The sequence below is a fragment of the Gymnodraco acuticeps genome, unplaced genomic scaffold (assembly GCF_902827175.1).
Source record: "Gymnodraco acuticeps unplaced genomic scaffold, fGymAcu1.1, whole genome shotgun sequence".
NCBI lineage: Eukaryota > Metazoa > Chordata > Actinopteri > Perciformes > Bathydraconidae > Gymnodraco > Gymnodraco acuticeps.
The window spans coordinates 138,262-159,126 of NW_022991403.1; the positions used below are offsets into that span (position 1 = coordinate 138,262).

At 43.1% G+C, this 20,865-nt stretch overlaps 2 protein-coding genes across 6 annotated transcripts; both read right to left on the reverse strand.

Annotated features, from left to right (window-relative positions):
* Positions 1–131: 131 nt before the first annotated feature.
* arpin (actin related protein 2/3 complex inhibitor) lies at positions 132–6,908 on the reverse strand. The gene is made up of 6 exons (XM_034195724.1): positions 6,734–6,908; positions 4,305–4,380; positions 4,049–4,181; positions 2,873–3,079; positions 2,327–2,484; positions 132–1,361 (listed from the first exon to the last, which is right to left on the reverse strand). Exons 1-6 carry the CDS (start codon positions 6,823–6,825, stop codon positions 1,353–1,355), a joined length of 675 nt encoding a protein of 224 aa, XP_034051615.1. The 5' UTR covers positions 6,826–6,908; the 3' UTR covers positions 132–1,352.
* Positions 6,909–8,071: 1,163 nt separating this feature from the next.
* On the reverse strand, positions 8,072–20,580 carry fam169b (family with sequence similarity 169 member B). 5 transcript variants are annotated; one of them, XM_034195754.1, is made up of 9 exons: positions 20,414–20,580; positions 18,873–19,019; positions 18,405–18,507; positions 18,246–18,331; positions 17,361–17,523; positions 16,489–16,671; positions 9,701–9,826; positions 9,556–9,620; positions 8,072–8,973 (listed from the first exon to the last, which is right to left on the reverse strand). In XM_034195754.1, exons 2-9 carry the CDS (start codon positions 18,996–18,998, stop codon positions 8,668–8,670), a joined length of 1,158 nt encoding a protein of 385 aa, XP_034051645.1. In that variant the 5' UTR covers positions 18,999–19,019; positions 20,414–20,580; the 3' UTR covers positions 8,072–8,667. The 5 variants fall into 5 exon arrangements, with proteins under 5 accessions (XP_034051645.1, XP_034051648.1, XP_034051646.1 ...); XM_034195757.1 differs by lacking the exon at positions 20,414–20,580 and adding an exon at positions 19,175–19,405; XM_034195755.1 differs by lacking the exon at positions 20,414–20,580 and adding an exon at positions 19,169–19,405.
* Positions 20,581–20,865: the final 285 nt, after the last annotated feature.

The following is a 20,865-nucleotide window of genomic DNA, read 5'->3' on the forward strand; positions in this document are numbered from 1 at the left end:
TTTTACAATAGCTATAGTGACTCACTTTAATATCTATTGTAAGAAGATGACCATGATAATAACCAGCAATAAAATATTGTTTAAATAACTTGAGGTTTGAATACTCTTTCGATATATAACACTCCACTGGATTGTTTTTAGCCTGTTTATTCAACACCAACAAAAGCAGCTGATTACAATGTCTCTCGACTGAACACATGTAGAGTATTTGTGCATGAAGAAGATTCAACTTATTGTCATTACGGTACTATGTAACGAAACGGTTTCTCTGCATTTGACCCATCCTAGTGTTAGGAGCAGTGGGCTGCCATTATGTACGGCGCCCGGGGGCATGAATTCAAACGATGAATATTTGGCGTTATATCAGTTAATATAGTAGCGAGCAACAAAGAGAGAGCTTTACCCAGAATGCCATGCACCCCTGAAACAATTAATAGTGGTCCCCTTTCAATACATTACACAGTATGTGAAACACTTGTCAAGAAAAATATATATACAGACAGACAGAATGACAGTCTCTGAAGATAGAACTATGGATATTTTACTTTAGAGTCAAATGTTCCAAACCGTAGACAAGACTTAAAATGATTGTACTGAGGAACCAACATAGTGATGAAGTTAGATATTTGGGTATGTCAGAGCGGTGCAGTGATGACGTATTTGTGTAGGTCGGACTGGAAATTAGCATCTCAAGGGCGATCACAACAAAAAGCAATTGGATTTCAGAATATTGCAGAAAATACGTTTTGTGTCAAACACACGTAAATGTTACTTATCACGTTTTGTTCGACAGGATAATATTAACACAACACAGCGTTTTAAGTAAATGCGATCGGCAGCAGTACAACGTTAATGTAATGATGTAAAGGAACTAGATCCCGGTCACATGGCTGCGGACTTGTGTCGGCGAGAGGACATTTAGCAGTCTCATTTAGCCACTTGTTAGCAACTGCCTTTTTTTACACACATGGCAGCTTCAGACATTCACGAGTGGAGTTTTTGCTGACTTATTTTATGTTGTAGAACAAAACATCAAACATTTCGTACGATTGTGTTAACCACAGACCTTAACCCAGGCTTCTGGATGCACTCTGGATTCAACTTGGACCTAAACTGGCAAAAATAGAATAATGCGCCAAGAAAGATTGAAAAGTTCCAGTCATAACAATGGGGATCTAAAGTACAGAGTGTTCACGAGAGCTAACAGCTGAGAGAGTCCCAGTGTCACGTGACTTCCAGCCCAAGGCCACATGTGTGAGAGGTTAGGAGAAAAGTTGTCCACTCCGAAGGCAGAGGGATGGGGGTGATCCAAGCTGAAGAAGCTCAGCATGCAGCAGGGCCAGAGACTCTCCTCACTCCTCCTGAGAGAGAAGCAGAGAGTCAGTCAGATACCTGCCACCGTGGAATTCTGCTCCCACTTCCTGACTCACTGAGGTTCACACTTAAGAAAAGTCTTTATGCCTTTTGGTACAAAGTGATTCAGTTAGCATACTGTCTTACAGAATCAAACAGCTACAATGACAGCAGCTTGTGGAGTTTGTTCTCACTTGGAGCGTTTGGTCAAATGAAGCACAGACTTTCTGTCCTGTGAATGATTCAAGAGAGAATAGAACCCTGCTGCATTAGGGCTATAGAGTGGTAGATTGCTCATGTATTTGTGAAAGACAATCTGGAAGTAAGCATTGCCATGGCTCCTTAGACAAAAGGAAATGGGATTATTCCAATTAATGAATATTGCAGGAAATAATCTCAGCGGCAAACACACCTTTATGATACTTTCACATTTAACTTTCACACATTCACATTGTTATCTCACTTTCAACTGGTCTGTACGTGTTATTAACTGATATTGATGAAACTGATTTGCTCGACTGTCTCAAATTGTAATGATTGTATGCATTGCTTGAATTTCACTTAACAGACTGTATGTGGTTTGTCTTGTGTGTCATGTTTTGCATTTTGTCTTTTTGTTTATGTATGTCTGTAAGTTGTTGCTATTGTCGGGACCCCCTTGAAAACGAGATGGTGCATCTCAAGGGGTTTATCCCAATCAATAAAAATGTCTATATTTAGTTGAAAGGCAATACACAGAAAACAGCATGTAAACTAAGCTAAAGGCTAATGTTCACGTGCTACTGTATGACACAGAGACGCTTCCCACATACCAGTGGGGTATTTACTGACTTTGAGACAGAGGAGAGGAGAAAGTGCTAACTTATTTCCAGGATGCAGGTCTCATTCCTGCACCGCTAGAACTATAAATAAGGTAGGTTTTATTAGTCCCAGTATTTCGTCTTGGGTGAGATTTGGAAGGTGTCCTCCTCACCCACTCGTCCTCCTCCGCTCCCTCTCCCCCGGGCATCTGGGAGCTGGCTCCCTCTGTTTTGTTGGCCAAGATCTTCTCCGTCCACGATGCTCCGGCCTTCTCATCTCCAGCGAAGTTACACTTGGTCACCGTGCCACCGTCCACCTCGGCTAAGGAGACTGGAAGACACAATGAAGGTGGAAAGTTCATTTATTTAATTGATTGAGCCAAAAGAAAAAGACAACACAAAAAACGTAAAACAACAAAATGAAGATAATTCAACGAAACAAAGGTACGTCAGCATACAGATCTTCCGCGGGTGTTCACAGATCTTACGTATTTCACTTTAACATGAAATAATCATGACCAAATAACTCTCAAAGTTTGGAAAAAAACATTGGGAGTCATTATTTAGTTATCATTTGTTCTTTAACAGTTTATCTCAATTCATCTTTACTTCAAATCTTAGAGTATCCTTTCCTTTAATGAGTGTACCGGATGCACATTCACTCTTTTCTCCTTTCTACGGTACATTTAAAGCAGTAAATCAGCAGGGTTTGGCCTCACATATGAAAGGACTGTTTCCTCTGGTCTTCAGCCGTACTTCCTGTCCCGTCTCCAGTTCTGTTTGCTCCATCTCTGCCTCGGGGTACCAGAAGGCCCAGGTCCCGTCGGGGCGGTGTTTATCGGTAATCTTCAGCAGCTCAGATTTGTTCACCGTCGCTGACAGCTGATCCTCAGAGAGACGGTCCGACCCGCCTTTAGCTTCCACCTCTGAGGAGACAACATGTTTATAAAGCTGATGAAGTTAGAAGACACAACAACTCACACTGGCTCTGAAAGCTCAGCGCACTGCAACTTTAGAACAGTCTACAGCCAGATGGAACAACACAAGCAAATAATAAAAGCATCTTCACCAATTAGACAACACATGAAAAAGTCAGAAACGCTTAATCTCCCCAACATGAAGCCATGTGGTTCATGTTGTGCTCTGTGGTTCCTATTTTCTGCATTACTGACATAGGTTAGCGCGGCAAAAACAAAGTGATGCATACAGGTGATTTCCCCTGTGTGTATTCAGTCCAGCTCCGGAAAAGAATCAAGAGACCACTCCACATTGTTCTTAAATCTCAACCCCTACATGTATGGCAGCCATTCCATTCCAGCGTCTGTTGAATTCCAACACAGAGAAATGCTTAGAGAATAAAATACAAAATAAAATCATTTTACTCAAACACATACCTTTAAATAGTAAAACTAGAGAAACTGATAATGCTGCAGTGGCCTCTTCATTTTTTACAGAGCTGTATATGCCAGCGGGAAAAAGTTATATATAAGCGATATAAAGTTATTTCTCAACACGTTGGCATTACATATTCTCTTCCTGTGTTTTTAATTCTTGCTTTTGTGCTCCACGACACCAAGTCAAATTCCTCGTACGTGTAAACCTACCTGGTAATAAACCCGTTTCTGATTGGCATTTTTAAGCCAGTTATATCCAAAAATCTGAACATGACCTTTTCCAGAACAGGTTAACAGTGCAGCATAAGTTGCCATGGCAATCTAGCCAGGTTAAAGATGATCTTTGTAACAACATCAACTCTGGTTTTAGGCCTAGCTTAAATAGCTAACTGACTAATCTAGCTTTGCTTAGTTGTGATCGCTCACTCAACATCCCTCACAGCATAGTTGGCAGATAGACAAGTTTAATAAACACGCAACTCAAATGTGTGATCCACTCACTGTAGGAGGACATGAGGAAGCCAGTGTTGACCTTCTTGGTGTCGCTGAAGTTCGGCTCCACCTCCTTCCCGCTGGCATTGAACTTCCTCTGGTGGACGCGGCTGGGCCTGATGTACAGCACATAGAAACGGGCCTGCCAAGAACAGACACAGTGAGGCTCGTTTCATCGGAGTGTGAGGTTCAACGCTGACAATGATTAGGTAGTCTTCGGAAGGTCTTTCTCCCACAATAAAAGAAGGAAGGTTAGACATTTGACCTTTTGATTGTTGCAATCAGTGATCGCATGTCTGGAAACATCCAGCAGCTTTCCTTCTAGAAGAACCCCCGGGCCACTAAATGGAAAAATAAAATTATATTGACACTTGTGTAAAAGTACATTTCATGTAAACATCAAATATCAGCCGTGTCGGCTACATACCCTTTAATAAATATTTTTGATAAATAGGTGCAAACTGTAAGACCACATTAAAACAACAAAAGTTGAAAAGGACATTACAGATACAATCAACAGAATTTAAAAGTTTAAAGGTCCCATGTCATGGCCATTTCTACTGATCATAATTCCATTGTTGAGGTCTACTAGAATAGATTTACATTGTTCAATGTTCCAAACTCACATTGGTTTCTCATACAGCATCTCTGTATGTGTATTCACTCTCTGTCCCTATGAGCCCACTGTGCTCTGATGTGTGATTATGTGTTACAATGGCGTTTGCTAGCAACCAGAAAATGACACCAGTAATGACAAACAGATGAGAATGCTGCGTGGGGTCTGGGTGCCGTGTTGGCGGGACGTTGCTGGGCTCGCTGCTCCGCCCTGTGGGGCTCAAGGAGCGGACAGTGTGAGCTGGATTACTGGTGTCGTCTCCTGGTTGCTGCGTGGGGTCTGCGAGACAGCGAGACAGCGAGACAGCGAGACACCGCGAAACTCAGCCTGAGCACACACACACACTCGTAACCAGGCTGTGAGTTTGTGTGTGTGCTCAGGCTGAGTTAAGGCTGGGTTTTGCGGTGTTTCGCTTTCTCAGGCTGAGTTTACCCTGAGAAATCCGCGGAGCTGCGGCTGAGAAAAGATAAGGCTGAGTGAGTGAGTGAGTGAGTGAGTGAGTGTGAGTGAGTGAGTGAGTGAGTGAGTGAGTGTGAGTGAGTGAGTGAGTGAGTGAGTGAGTGAGGAAGTTTGCGGATTGGTCCAAATGACCAATCCGCGGAGCCGTTACGTCACTGTGACCCTTACGTCACTACGACCAGGAAGAACACAATGGAAAAAGAGAAATGTCCAACGAGGCGTTCTAGGGCAGCACAGACAGGTCTTCTCTGTGTTAGAGTTTTACTCACTACAGGGTGTACTTTCAGGGTTTGTGACTCTGCAGACCTTTACATGCAGAAAGAGCTACATAACACACAAGGGGTAAGAACCAGAGAAGCATGACATGGGACCTTTAACATAAAGGCTTTCCTCATGAGCATTTCATTGTGTGTTTATTGTACAATAAAGGAGATTAATCGGATAAGACCTGTTACAAAAGCAACCGTGCATTGGGTTTATTTTAGGAGAATTATGTTCAAGAGCTTTACAATTATGAACTCCCTTTAAGATAACCCTGTGTAATGGATGTTTACAAATATATATATGGCAAATGAAACCACAGCAAGCTCAATTATTTATTTGGACAGGTGTTTTTAACTTTAAATCTATAAAGTGGTGTCAAACTAGTTTAAAGGCATAGAGTGTATACAGTGGTGTAAAGTAACTAAGTACTTTTACTCAAGTACATGTACTTAAGAACAATCTTAAAATAATTCTACTTTACTTGAGTATTTCAATGTGTTGCTACTCTGTACTTCTACCCCACTACAGTTCAGAGGTACATGGTGTACTTCTACCCCACTACAGTTCAGAGGTACATGGTGTACTTTGACTCCACTACATGTATTAATCCCTTTAGTTACTTTACAGATCTGGATGAATGATGTGAAATCTAATCAAGTGTTGAATCAGACTTTAGTTCCACCTGGAGTAAATCCACCAGCTACCCTGCAGAATACAAAGTCATTCAAACTAGCTGCTCCTTTACCAGCTTTGAGAACACTTTCATGATCAATCATTATAAAACATATCATATATATTATTCTGACATGGACCAATCTGCACAATGACTACTTGTACTACTTTAAGTAGATTTGACACTAATACTTTTGTAACATTTTGATTGCAGGCCTTTTACTTGCATTCCTACACTCTGATACTTCTACTCAAGTACAAGATCAGAGTACTCCTTCCTCTGACTGTATATATAACATATGTAAAGAAGGCGTTAGCTAGCAGCTAGCTAACACCTTTTCTGTCTTATTGAGATTACTATGGCTCTCTGGAGATTCACTTTAATGCGGAATATCCAAACCCTTCCAGAATGATGCGTTAGAGGTGTGTGGGACAGGTGGGGCTAGGTCTCAGTGAGTATGGTTCTGTCTCAGAGAGTGATTCTGTCTCAGTGAGTGTGATTCTGTCTCAGTGAGTGGTTCTGTATCAGATAGTGGTTCTGTCAGTGAGTGTGATTCTGTCTCAGTGAGTGGTTCTGTATCAGATAGTGGTTCTGTCAGTGAGTGTGGTGGTTCTGTCTCAGTGAGTGTGGTTCTGTCTGAGTGTGGTTCTGTCTCAGTGAGTGTGGTTCTGTCTGAGCCTACCTGTGATAGGAGGACGGAGCCCACGCGCGCTCCACCGTCTCATTGTGCACCGGTTTGTTCTGTAAGGACGTGTTGTGATAAATCCGGCTCATCTTTCACAAACTGTTCTGTAACTTTTCCCGTCAGTTCTGTCAGATTGTTCCTGTTTCCTCATCATTTCCTGTTCCTGCATGTTGCCGCGTGAGAGGTGCGCTCAGTTTTCGTCCCAGCACGTGCCGACGGGAAAATATGCTTCATTCAGCGATAGACAGGGTCTATCATTGATACGAATAATGATTAAAATATTTCATTTTGTAAAGGTAAAACACAATAGAGGTTGCTGGTATGCAGAGGTGGGAGAAGTACTCAGATCTTGTACTTAAAAGTAGACCAGAGTGTAGGAATACTCTTGTTACCGTAAAAGTCCTGCATTCAAAATGTTACTCAAGTAAAAGTAGAAAAGTATTCATCAAAATATACTTAAAGCACCAAAAGTGAAAGTAGTCGTTGTGCAGATTGGTCCATTTCAGAATAATATATATGATATGTTTTATAATGATTGATCATGAAGTGTTCTCAAAGCTGGTAAAGGAGCAGCTAGTTTGAATGACTTTGTATACTGCAGGGTAGCTGGTGGATTTACTCCAGGTGGAACTAAAGTCTGATTCAACACTTGATTATATTTACCATCATTCATCTGTGAAGTAACTGAAGGTATTAAATACATGTGGTGGAGTAGAAGTACACCATGTACCTCTGAACTGTAGTGGAGTAGAAGTCAAAGTAGCAAGAAATTGAAATACTCAAGTAAAGTACAATTATCTCAAGAATATTCTTAAGTACATGTACTTGAGTAAAAGTACTTAGTTACTTTACACCACTGCTGGTATGTCACTTTTTAAGCCAAAGTTTGACGCTGGATGGTCACTGGTTCCAGTCCGAGTATGGACAAAATAATAAAGACAGGCATCTGGAGAAGGGCCAGTTCCCTCCTGAGCCCTGCTGCAGTGTCTTTGAGCAAGGCATTGAACCCACAACGGCTCTTGGTCACTGAAACAAGACGGCCCCCTTGACTCACGTCTCCATAAAAAGCATGTGTGTATTTCAGCGCTGATGTGTATGGGTCCTGCTTGTTGCATGTGTGTATTTGTACTGCAAGGGTTATAATTAGTGAGATCCTAGTTTCCCCTTGTGGGATTGCTAAAGTATGCATCCTCCTTCTCCTCCTTCTTCTTCTTGGTAATGATATACTATCCTGGAGTCCTGCATATTACCTCATGTTGATCATTATTATGGTCACACGTTCCCCACCCTAACAACGCTAACGGATTGGGAGATGTTGGCAAGCAAAGGTTCTGCAAACATCAACATTTTCCTTTATTTTGATCAGACTTCCTAAACTGACTTCCAAATCAGTAGGAGTGTAAGTGATTCTCATTACAAATAACATCATTTCAAGTGTAACAGAGCACTTCAAAGCACATTTTAAAAAAATATATAAAACTGTTGATCGCATGCTTTTTGATAGTACCAACTTCAAATCAGCTGCTGTCTAGAGAAAATTGCAAAGAAACATAATATCGATATAAAGTATTTTGAGATCTTCGCAAGCATGACACCTCCACCAAAGAGAGCGCCCTGTTCTGTGTATTACAGCCACTCTTAGGCGCTTTGAGTGTGCACTCATTCTCTCTTCCTGTAGTGTCATAAAACCCCCTTGTCCAAACACATCGGACACAAACACATACATTTAAATGCCATTTCCAGGATGCAGCTGTTCACATTTCATTAGGACTACACTGTATTAAGCTTTAATATCATAATTGCCATAACAGTCCTTTCAATGAATCCATATCTCAGCCTAGAAAGTTAAAGTTGTAAAGGTCACCTAGGTACAGGAGGACAGAGCAGCCTCCTCTGTATACTGTAAACAGTTTTCCACTGTGTCTGTATTCTCATGTCCTTCGAACTCGTTTGGCATTCCTTTGTTCTTCCTCTACCTCTCCAGGCTCTGCAGATACAGAGGGTTTAGGTTTCAGGGCTTGTTGTGTGTTGAGGGACTGTGGGGGTCTGCAGGGAGGTCCAGAGTCCAGATCTTCAGCGTGGGCTGCAGGACAACATCCTGTTCCAGAGACACAGCTGCTGGGGGAGCGTCCTGCTCGCCGCTGAGCACAGAGCTCCAGTTGTTGTGCAGAGGAGCCTGTCACCAGTGGAGCGTCCACATCAGAGCAGCTCTCTGGGTCCGGCCTGCAATCACTGCTCTGCATTAGATACAAAAGAAGGAAAGTCTGAGATCCAACCTCCCGAAGACTACCTAATCGTTGTCAGCGTTAGTCTTTTGGACAGACTGAACCTCACACTCCGATGAAACGAGCCTCACTGTGTCTGTTCTTGGCAGGCCCGTTTCTATGTGCTGTACATCAGACCCAGCCGCGTCCACCAGAGGAAGTTCAATGCCAGGAGGTGGAGCCGAACTTCAGCGACCCTAACCCTTCTAACCCTAACCCTAACCCACTTCCAACCAAAAGAGATTCATGCAAAGTGAACAGAAACAAACACCAATATGTTCTACTCTGTTAAAGCTCATGATGGTTGGTTTTCCATTGTTGGACGTGTTGATTCAACTCAACTTCATTTTTGGGACTATGCCAAACAAGAAAAACTGCATTCACCGGTTCAAAACAAAGCATTATTTGAAAGGACCCTATTTAGTTTCCCCTTCCCTGTAGTGGCGAGTCCCCAAACGTCCCCAAAAAAAATGTTTAATATGAATACTCCATAATAATAATTCCAAATAAAGAATTACTTATTGAATCTCCAGGATTGTGATTTCGTTCACCCACCTTCAGAGAGGAGTCATTATTCCTCTGAGTGTCTCCTGATGCCGGACCACTCTCCTCCTTGATACCTAAGAGAACACAAGTTCATAGAACCAGATCAAGGATGTACACTAAACACTAAACAATGCTGATACATATCTGTGTGTACAGGAAGTGTAGCGTCCCAGCTGGATGCTGAGCCAGATGTTTCGTCGTTGGGTCCACCCCCCTGGAGCCTCCACCTCGTACAGACTCTCCAGATGTTCTTCATGCTGCTGCAGAAAACTCCTGCACACTGGAGGAGAGAGGACATGATGTTGAGACTTCTGGGTTTACTGCCATGAGAGATTCAAATAAACAATAACAGTGTGCATGTGGCTATGAGAGCTTCTATGTCTTTTTACCATATTTAAATAACCTTGGACAATTTGTATATATTGTACTTAACTCTAATTCATTGCATTTATATTTTATTTAAAAAAGATAACTTGCACACTTGTATAATGTGTGGCTTTGGGCTTTGAATGTGTGATTAAAGTATAGTCTAACTCTAATGTTGAATGTTGCTGTGTGAGCTCGGATGTTTTATTTGTATTATTAATATTATTCTTATTAGGTACATAGTATCTTGTGTTCATATAACTTGTTTTAGTAAACTTAGCTGTTGCTATAACAGTGTATTTGAACATATTTTTTATATTGCTGATTGTGTATATATATATATATATATATATATATATATATATGTATTGCTGGGAACCGAGAAAAAAAACAAAAACCTTTATTTTGTATTTCCTACCTATTTAGGGTTAAAAAAAACATCTTGCCATTTAGACTTTTGAAATGTTACAGTATGTCCACTGTAGAGGAAGTCGGGACCATATTAGTTTGAAAAGACAGCCAAAATTAACAGATAGACTATGTAACGTATTATGGTTATAGAGTGATATCAATACATTCACCTTTATTTAAAACATAAATAAGTAATTGATCTGAACATTGCTGTTTATTTGGTCAATACAAAACTAGTTTGGTTTTTGGTGAATCTTTCCAGATCTTCAAAGACCTTGTAGTCAATGTACTGGAAAAGTACCTCATTGACTCCAGTCGGCACGGGCTGTAGGGTAATCTTGACTAGTGTTATGGATGTGGTCTCCATTTGACCATGCTCACATAAACAAAGCTTGCATTCCTGAGGCAACTCTCATTTTTCATGGCTCCACTTAAAATAAAAACAACAATAAGACATACGTGCTACTCTTGGCCCACAGAGGGCCATGTCTTTCCAGCTCGTCCCTATCTGTCTCTATGTATCTATCTGTGCGCTCATGGAGCATCCTGCATCTTCCCCCCCCCTTCTTCTTGACCCTCTTCTATCCCAGGTGTGAAAGCCTCCTCTCTCTCATCATCTGAGAGCTCAACATCTTAATCTCCCTGAACTATCTGGTACAGAAAAGGTCTGCTTCAGTTCCGTCTCCTGCAACAATATTGAGTCATTAAGTCCTGACGTCCACTAGAATGGACATTTATAAAAGGGCTGTTATTTGAAAACTTGAATTATTTAATTGCTTTCAAAACTAATTATATAGTTCCTCACATGTTAATAAACAAGAACATATATGATTTTCATGGTAAAAATGACAATTATTCAACAATATTTGACTTCTCCTCCTGCTTCTATAACATTTTGTTTTTCGTATGCCAGCCATTTTGGATGAAAAGAAAGAGGAACTTCCCAGCATGCAATTTTAACCAATGACATATCACTGGAAAGACCAGGATGTCCTCTGTACAGCACATCAGGGATTGATAGATGTCCTCTGTACAGCACATCAGGGACTGATAGATGTCCTCTGTACAGCACATCAGGGACTGATAGATGTCCTCTGTACAGCACATCAGGGACTGATAGATGTCCTCTGTACAGTACATCAGGGACTGATAGATGTCCTCTGTACAGCACATCAGGGACTGATAGATGTCCTCTGTACAGTACATCAGGGACTGATAGATGTCCTCTGTACAGTACATCAGGGACTGATAGATGTCCTCTGTACAGCACATCAGGGATTGATAGATGTCCTCTGTACAGTACATCAGGGACTGATAGATGTCCTCTGTACAGTACATCAGGGACTGATAGATGTCCTCTGTACAGCACATCAGGGATTGATAGATGTCCTCTGTACAGTACATCAGGGACTGATAGATGTCCTCTGTACAGTACATCAGGGACTGATAGATGTCCTCTGTACAGCACATCAGGGACTGATAGATGTCCTCTGTACAGCACATCAGGGACTGATAGATGTCCTCTGTACAGCACATCAGGGACTGATAGATGTCCTCTGTACAGTACATCAGGGACTGATAGATGTCCTCTGTACAGCACATCAGGGACTGATAGATGTCCTCTGTACAGCACATCAGGGACTGATAGATGTCCTCTGTACAGTACATCAGGAATTGATAGATGTCCTCTGTACAGCACATCAGGGATTGATAGATGTCCTCTGTACAGCACATCAGGGACTGATAGATGTCCTCTGTACAGTACATCAGGGACTGATAGATGTCCTCTGTACAGTACATCAGGGACTGATAGATGTCCTCTGTACAGCACATCAGGGACTGATAGATGTCCTCTGTACAGTACATCAGGAATTGATAGATGTCCTCTGTACAGCACATCAGGGATTGATAGATGTCCTCTGTACAGCACATCAGGGATTGATAGATGTCCTCTGTACAGCACATCAGGGACTGATAGATGTCCTCTGTACAGTACATCAGGAATTGATAGATGTCCTCTGTACAGTACATCAGGGACTGATAGATGTCCTCTGTACAGTACATCAGGGACTGATAGATGTCCTCTGTACAGCACATCAGGGATTGATAGATGTCCTCTGTACAGTACATCAGGGACTGATAGATGTCCTCTGTACAGTACATCAGGGACTGATAGATGTCCTCTGTACAGCACATCAGGGATTGATAGATGTCCTCTGTACAGCACATCAGGGACTGATAGATGTCCTCTGTACAGCACATCAGGGATTGATAGATGTCCTCTGTACAGTACATCAGGGATTGATAGATGTCCTCTGTACAGTACATCAGGGACTGATAGATGTCCTCTGTACAGCACATCAGGGACTGATAGATGTTCTCTGTACAGCACATCAGGGATTGATAGATGTCCTCTGTACAGCACATCAGGGATTGATAGATGTCCTCTGTACAGTACATCAGGGATTGATAGATGTCCTCTGTACAGCACATCAGGGACTGATAGATGTCCTCTGTACAGCACATCAGGGATTGATAGATGTCCTCTGTACAGCACATCAGGGACTGATAGATGTCCTCTGTACAGCACATCAGGGATTGATAGATGTCCTCTGTACAGCACATCAGGGACTGATAGATGTCCTCTGTACAGCACATCAGGGATTGATAGATGTCCTCTGTACAGCACATCAGGGACTGATAGATGTCCTCTGTACAGCACATCAGGGATTGATAGATGTCCTCTGTACAGCACATCAGGGACTGATAGATGTCCTCTGTACAGCACATCAGGGACTGATAGATGTCCTCTGTACAGCACATCAGGGACTGATAGATGTCCTCTGTACAGCACATCAGGGACTGATAGATGTGCTCTGTACAGCACATCAGGGGTTGATAGATGTCCTCTGTACAGCACATCAGGGATTGATAGATGTCCTCTGTACAGCACATCAGGGACTGATAGATGTCCTCTGTACAGCACATCAGGGATTGATAGATGTCCTCTGTACAGCACATCAGGGACTGATAGATGTCCTCTGTACAGCACATCAGGGACTGATAGATGTCCTCTGTACAGCACATCAGGGACTGATAGATGTCCTCTGTACAGCACATCAGGGATTGATAGATGTCCTCTGTACAGCACATCAGGGATTGATAGATGTCCTCTGTACAGCACATCAGGGACTGATAGATGTCCTCTGTACAGCACATCAGGGACTGATAGATGTCCTCTGTACAGCACATCAGGGACTGATAGATGTCCTCTGTACAGCACATCAGGGACTGATAGATGTCCTCTGTACAGCACATCAGGGATTGATAGATGTCCTCTGTACAGTACATCAGGAATTGATAGATGTCCTCTGTACAGCACATCAGGGACTGATAGATGTCCTCTGTACAGTACATCAGGGACTGATAGATGTCCTCTGTACAGTACATCAGGGACTGATAGATGTCCTCTGTACAGCACATCAGGGACTGATAGATGTCCTCTGTACAGTACATCAGGGACTGATAGATGTCCTCTGTACAGCACATCAGGGACTGATAGATGTCCTCTGTACAGCACATCAGGGACTGATAGATGTCCTCTGTACAGCACATCAGGGACTGATAGATGTCCTCTGTACAGCACATCAGGGACTGATAGATGTCCTCTGTACAGCACATCAGGGATTGATAGATGTCCTCTGTACAGCACATCAGGGACTGATAGATGTCCTCTGTACAGCACATCAGGGACTGATAGATGTCCTCTGTACAGTACATCAGGAATTGATAGATGTCCTCTGTACAGTACATCAGGGACTGATAGATGTCCTCTGTACAGCACATCAGGGATTGATAGATGTCCTCTGTACAGTACATCAGGGACTGATAGATGTCCTCTGTACAGCACATCAGGGATTGATAGATGTCCTCTGTACAGCACATCAGGGACTGATAGATGTCCTCTGTACAGCACATCAGGGATTGATAGATGTCCTCTGTACAGTACATCAGGGACTGATAGATGTCCTCTGTACAGCACATCAGGGATTGATAGATGTCCTCTGTACAGCACATCAGGGACTGATAGATGTCCTCTGTACAGCACATCAGGGACTGATAGATGTTCTCTGTACAGTACATCAGGGATTGATAGATGTCCTCTGTACAGCACATCAGGGACTGATAGATGTCCTCTGTACAGCACATCAGGGATTGATAGATGTCCTCTGTACAGCACATCAGGGACTGATAGATGTCCTCTGTACAGCACATCAGGGATTGATAGATGTCCTCTGTACAGTACATCAGGGACTGATAGATGTCCTCTGTACAGCACATCAGGGACTGATAGATGTCCTCTGTACAGCACATCAGGGACTGATAGATGTCCTCTGTACAGCACATCAGGGATTGATAGATGTCCTCTGTACAGCACATCAGGGGTTGATAGATGTGCTCTGTACAGCACATCAGGGATTGATAGATGTCCTCTGTACAGCACATCAGGGACTGATAGATGTGCTCTGTACAGTACATCAGGGACTGATAGATGTGCTCTGTACAGTACATCAGGGACTGATAGATGTCCTCTGTACAGTACATCAGGGACTGATAGATGTCCTCTGTACAGCACATCAGGGACTGATAGATGTCCTCTGTACAGCACATCAGGGACTGATAGATGTCCTCTGTACAGCACATCAGGGACTGATAGATGTCCTCTGTACAGTACATCAGGGACTGATAGATGTCCTCTGTACAGCACATCAGGGACTGATAGATGTCCTCTGTACAGCACATCAGGGACTGATAGATGTCCTCTGTACAGTACATCAGGGACTGATAGATGTCCTCTGTACAGTACATCAGGGACTGATAGATGTCCTCTGTACAGCACATCAGGGACTGATAGATGTCCTCTGTACAGCACATCAGGGACTGATAGATGTCCTCTGTACAGCACATCAGGGACTGATAGATGTTCTCTGTACAGTACATCAGGGACTGATAGATGTCCTCTGTACAGCACATCAGGGATTGATAGATGTCCTCTGTACAGCACATCAGGGATTGATAGATGTCCTCTGTACAGTACATCAGGGACTGATAGATGTCCTCTGTACAGCACATCAGGGATTGATAGATGTCCTCTGTACAGCACATCAGGGACTGATAGATGTCCTCTATACAGCACATCAGGGATTGATAGATGTCCTCTGTACAGCACATCAGGGATTGATAGATGTCCTCTGTACAGCACATCAGGGACTGATAGATGTCCTCTGTACAGTACATCAGGGACTGATAGATGTCCTCTGTACAGCACATCAGGGATTGATAGATGTCCTCTGTACAGCACATCAGGGACTGATAGATGTCCTCTGTACAGTACATCAGGGACTGATAGATGTCCTCTGTACAGCACATCAGGGATTGATAGATGTCCTCTGTACAGTACATCAGGGATTGATAGATGTCCTCTGTACAGCACATCAGGGACTGATAGATGTCCTCTGTACAGTACATCAGGGATTGATAGATGTCCTCTGTACAGCACATCAGGGATTGATAGATGTCCTCTGTACAGCACATCAGGGACTGATAGATGTTCTCTGTACAGCACATCAGGGACTGATAGATGTTCTCTGTACAGCACATCAGGGACTGATAGATGTCCTCTGTACAGCACATCAGGGATTGATAGATGTCCTCTGTACAGCACATCAGGGACTGATAGATGTCCTCTGTACAGTACATCAGGGACTGATAGATGTCCTCTGTACAGTACATCAGGGACTGATAGATGTCCTCTGTACAGCACATCAGGGACTGATAGATGTCCTCTGTACAGTACATCAGGGACTGATAGATGTCCTCTGTACAGCACATCAGGGACTGATAGATGTCCTCTGTACAGCACATCAGGGACTGATAGATGTCCTCTGTACAGCACATCAGGGACTGATAGATGTCCTCTGTACAGCACATCAGGGACTGATAGATGTCCTCTGTACAGCACATCAGGGATTGATAGATGTCCTCTGTACAGCACATCAGGGACTGATAGATGTCCTCTGTACAGTACATCAGGGACTGATAGAGTAGCTCAAAAGAGTCAAAGGAGATGCATGTTATATATAGATATAGAGAGGGTCAGCTGACCTGCCACCATGCTGGGGGACAGCGGAGCGCTGACTCCCAGGATCTCCTCTGTGGAGAAGGAGGAGCAGAAGTCCTCCAGCATGAGTAGCCCCAGGCCCCTCCTCCTCCAGCCCCTCCTCACCAGCAGCGTGTCCAGAGTAGGCAGCAGGTAGCAGCGGCTGCTCCAGCCGTCACACAGGCTGCCTGAACACAGGGGGGAGGGGGGGGGGGGTCAGAGAACCACCACAGAGGAAGAGACAGGCTCTGCAGGACACAGCTCTACCTAAACCTCGAACATCATCAGGAACTAGAGAGGGAATCATTTAGGCACAAAGAAGCCAAATCATCCAATATATTACAACAACTTCAACAGTATTTTGTTTATCAACATTGTGTTTGTTATTAAATGCTATTAGATGGTTCAATATTAACAAATGCAATTGATGTAATAATATAACACATATCGAGGACATTTGTCTGAATAATGAGTACTTTTGATACTTGAAGTACATTTTGCTGATATAACTTTTGTACTTTTACATAAGTGAGACTTTGAATGCAGGACTTTGACTTGTAGAAGTCATTTGACCTTCTTGTATTTTTACTTTGACTAAAGTCAAAGATCTGAATATTTCTCCCATCACTCAAGCTAAGAAACACCAACCTGAACTCAGTTAAAACGTGTTGTGATGGATAAACAAGACGACATCTGGTTTGCATGTTGTTCCCAGTGTGTAATCCGTACTCGTGGTTATGACCTCTTGTTGCTAGTAAAGCTATTGTTGATGTGAATCTTTGTAACTTCCAAAACTTTGATTTTTCTTATTTTTAAAAAGTATTATTTGGCCCAGTTTATCTGGTGCGATTGTGTTGCCATCGCTCTCCGCCCCTACCTTTGTGTTTGATGGTGTAGAAGCCCACCGCCTGGCTGTCTCTCCACAGCAGCTTGCAGCTCTCTGTGCGGGGGTGCAGGGAGAACAACGTCTTCTCCTGAGGGGACCTCTCCAGCACCTGACTGAGCAGGAACACGATCACTCGCTCCATCAGTGACTGCACCTGCAGGACAACACACACACGGACCAGAGCACACAGCATGGAACACACAACCTAAAAGAGGCTATTGTGCTTCTGGGGCTTTCCCTTTCCTGTAGTGTGGTCTTGTGAAGCTGACCGTTGAGCGGCCCGACCAAGCAAGGAGGCAGAGGCAGAGAGATCAAATGTATGACTCCTTGTGGTACATGACACAGCCTCAATCTTACTGTCTCATGTGAACACGGTCACCAGCAACCAGGATCTCCCACACACACAAACAGGAAACACAGAGCCTAAGAGCCACAGACTAATCAACCAACAAGACACAGGTGAGGGGGGGGGGGGGCAACACAGGGCCCCAGGTGAACACAATCAACAACAATGAAGCCATACAACCCGTAACGGAGGCTGAGATCTATGGGCCCAGAGATCACCTCCGTGACAGTTCTATAGGTTTGTGTGCAAAGGCTCAAATCCCCTGTTCCCCTCCCACACACTCCCCTCTCTGGTTTCAGACAGAGGGTGAAAAGAGGTGCTGCAGCACAGGCAGTATGAGAGCTGTCACAGTAGAGACACAGACTACACATATGAAACCTGAAAGCAACATAGGGCCCCTTTCAGATGAATAGATCGCATACACATATGTTTGCTCCCACACTGTTCAGACCGGTCGAGGAAGCCTGGTGTGTGTATTACTGTGTGTTGTAGTGATGCTGACATACAAACAGATATGTAAAAGCAGTTACCGAGATCAAGCCGTTTCTGTCCTTGCAGCATGTCCTCAACGCGTCGTCCACACTCCACCACTGGTCCTGCAGGTACAGAGCCAGCACTGGAAGGCAGAGCACACAGAGTTAGGGTCTGTCTTCAGGGTGTCTGTGGGGGTGAGGGGGGGTCTTCCACACCTTGTGTTGGATCATTAGGAGGGTGCAGCGCCAGCAGCGTACAGTCGGACTGATGGTCATCAAACAGCTGCAACAGCCTCACATTGTTTGCTGTGATCGCTACCTGAGGGGACAGAGACAAAAGGCCCTATTCCGCTTTGAATAATAATGATGGGTTTCATTTGTAACGCACTTCATATTTGAAGTCAAATCCCGAAGTTCTACAAGCAGTGATGAACCTATGATAAACCTCCAGTAGAACCAAACTTGTGTGCAGATATTTGTCACCATGCTAGCAATTGTTAACAGAAACTAAATAAAGAAGTAATAGATGTAAAATATGTTAATAAGGGGGACAATTCTGCCTATATGATATCTTTTCAAAAAAGCATCATTATTATATTGCGCTTACTACAATTTGGATATCGCACTAGTCCCTGTTCTGATTTTGATAAAAGTTTGATTATTGTGCAGGCCTTGTTATGATACCTTTGAAGTGTGTGATAACTCAAACCACTCCTCGTTGTGAGTTCCTGACTCCAGAGAGGAGAGGTAGAGTTCAGATACAGATGTCAGGTCAGTGTCCTCCACAGCTGGAAGGTCGACAGGATACATGGCCTCTCAGAGGGAATACAGCTGTTCAAGGGAAGTTTACACATTTACAACGGTTAAAAAACAAAACACACCAAACATATTCCTTGGATGTAATCTCAATGGGCCCTTTGGGGTGCCATGGCAACACACTTAAAAAGTGATCCCAACTAAATACATTTAGTGCATTTTACCCTTACAAGTGTCCCTTCACAGGACTCCTTTATCTCGTTGCCTTGTTGTACACACAGAGTATTAAAAGGAGGAGGACTCCATGATCTTTGACATACTTTTAGTTCATTCTAAGTAACGTTAGCCTATCTGTGCAGGTGGAGCCGCTTGTGGTTAAACATTAAAGGTTGGGTAGGTCATTTTGGAGAAACCAGCTCGAGGGCGCTAGAATTTGAAAATACACAACCGGAAAAAATCTGCCTCTTCCTTCAGACTTCCTCACAGAGCCCCTCCTCCAACACACACGAACGCGCACATGACCAATGAGGGCACGAGATGAATGTGTGCACAGATGGAAGGCTGACAGGCAGGTAGGCCATCCAGTTACTAACCGTGTGATTGGTCGTGCTTTTTACAGCACTACGGCTTCCACAGATGACGTTTTTTTTTATGTATTTATTGTCAAAGCATTTAATGTATTCATTGCTATCGGGATGTTAAGAGCATTCCATGGAATATAACAAAAAGAGTTTCTGAAATAAATGACATACCTCACCGTTAAGGTTCAGGTCACACAGTTCCATACACATGTGCATGTTTGGTGGATGCTTAGTGTCTCAATTAAGGATTATTTATACTTCATTACTTCAATGAAGTACATTTACTCAAGGACTGTACTTTACTACTTTTGTAGTATTTTAAGTTACTTTCTATAAAACCACAACTTGAAATACACTTTTCAAAATGACTACAATGTCTCTTTGAACTTTGGACACAGCCAGGCTACCCGTGTATCTTACCTGAGTATTGTCATGTATGCCACTTTCTTCTATTCCACCATATTTTCTAAGATAATGTTGTACTTTTCTTTACTTATATCTGAGATTTGAATTGTAGCCTACGTGCTGTATTTTGTGTTGACCTGCGCATGGACTGCAGATGGAAATGAGCAAACTGCTATAATCTGGTACAAAGCATCTTATCTCTTTGAGATGTATGTTATTTTTGTACATGGTCACTGACAACTAAACCAATAAACTAAACTAAAACTTACAGGACTTTTACTTCTAACAGTGTTTGTACTTTTACTAAAGTAATAAAAGGATAGTGTTGTGAGGTTCTTAAGAGACTTCATAGCAGGGCAGCACTGATACCGCAGCATTACTGTGACAGATATGAGTAGTGCTAACATGTGTACTTTGAACTGCTAACAACATAGCGTTACCCATACACCCTCGCAGGACAACACGGTGTCAACATTAACTTACTTTACGACTGAATAAGTAATAACATAGAAGAGTTGTTGACGCTGACCGGGGAGAAGTGTTCTGTCTAGTATTGCGCCGAGGCTTCGGAGACCGAGTGTGTGTCGAGTAATCCCCGAAGCTTTTTGTGAAGCTTGTATCGTTTTGGGCCAGTGACGTCATCGATGACAAACGAAGCCTCGCTGCCTGTCGATACCACGTGACTGCTTCAGGAAGCGAATCAGATGGATGAGTGCAGCGCGCGGCCCCCTCTGTCGCTGCGTCACTCTGTCCGCGTGCAAGCTCCGTCAGGATGACCGGAAGCAGAGGAGGTGGACTTCAAAATATGAGAATCAGAATACCTTTATTCGTCCCACAGAAGAGACATGTACATTGTTACAGCAAAAGTGAAGATAGAGACAAACAAATAAAACACTATTAGAAAGAGAATAGCACACACAATATTAAAAAAAAAA

Coding starts and splice junctions, on each gene's coding strand:
- arpin (XM_034195724.1), bottom strand. CDS start 6,825: ATGAGCCGGATTTATCACAACACGTCCTTACAGAACAAACCGGTGCAC. Junction 4,381..6,733: donor GCTCCGTCCTCCTATCACAG/GTAGGCTCAGAC, acceptor TTTTCCATTTAG/TGGCCCGGGGGTTCTTCTAG. Junction 2,485..2,872: donor AGGAAACAGTCCTTTCATAT/GTGAGGCCAAAC, acceptor TGTGTCTTCCAG/TCTCCTTAGCCGAGGTGGAC.
- fam169b (XM_034195754.1), bottom strand. CDS start 18,998: ATGTATCCTGTCGACCTTCCAGCTGTGGAGGACACTGACCTGACATCT. Junction 18,508..18,872: donor AGTTATCACACACTTCAAAG/GTATCATAACAA, acceptor CTGTCCCCTCAG/GTAGCGATCACAGCAAACAA. Junction 9,621..9,700: donor GCTGGGACGCTACACTTCCT/GTACACACAGAT, acceptor GTGTTCTCTTAG/GTATCAAGGAGGAGAGTGGT.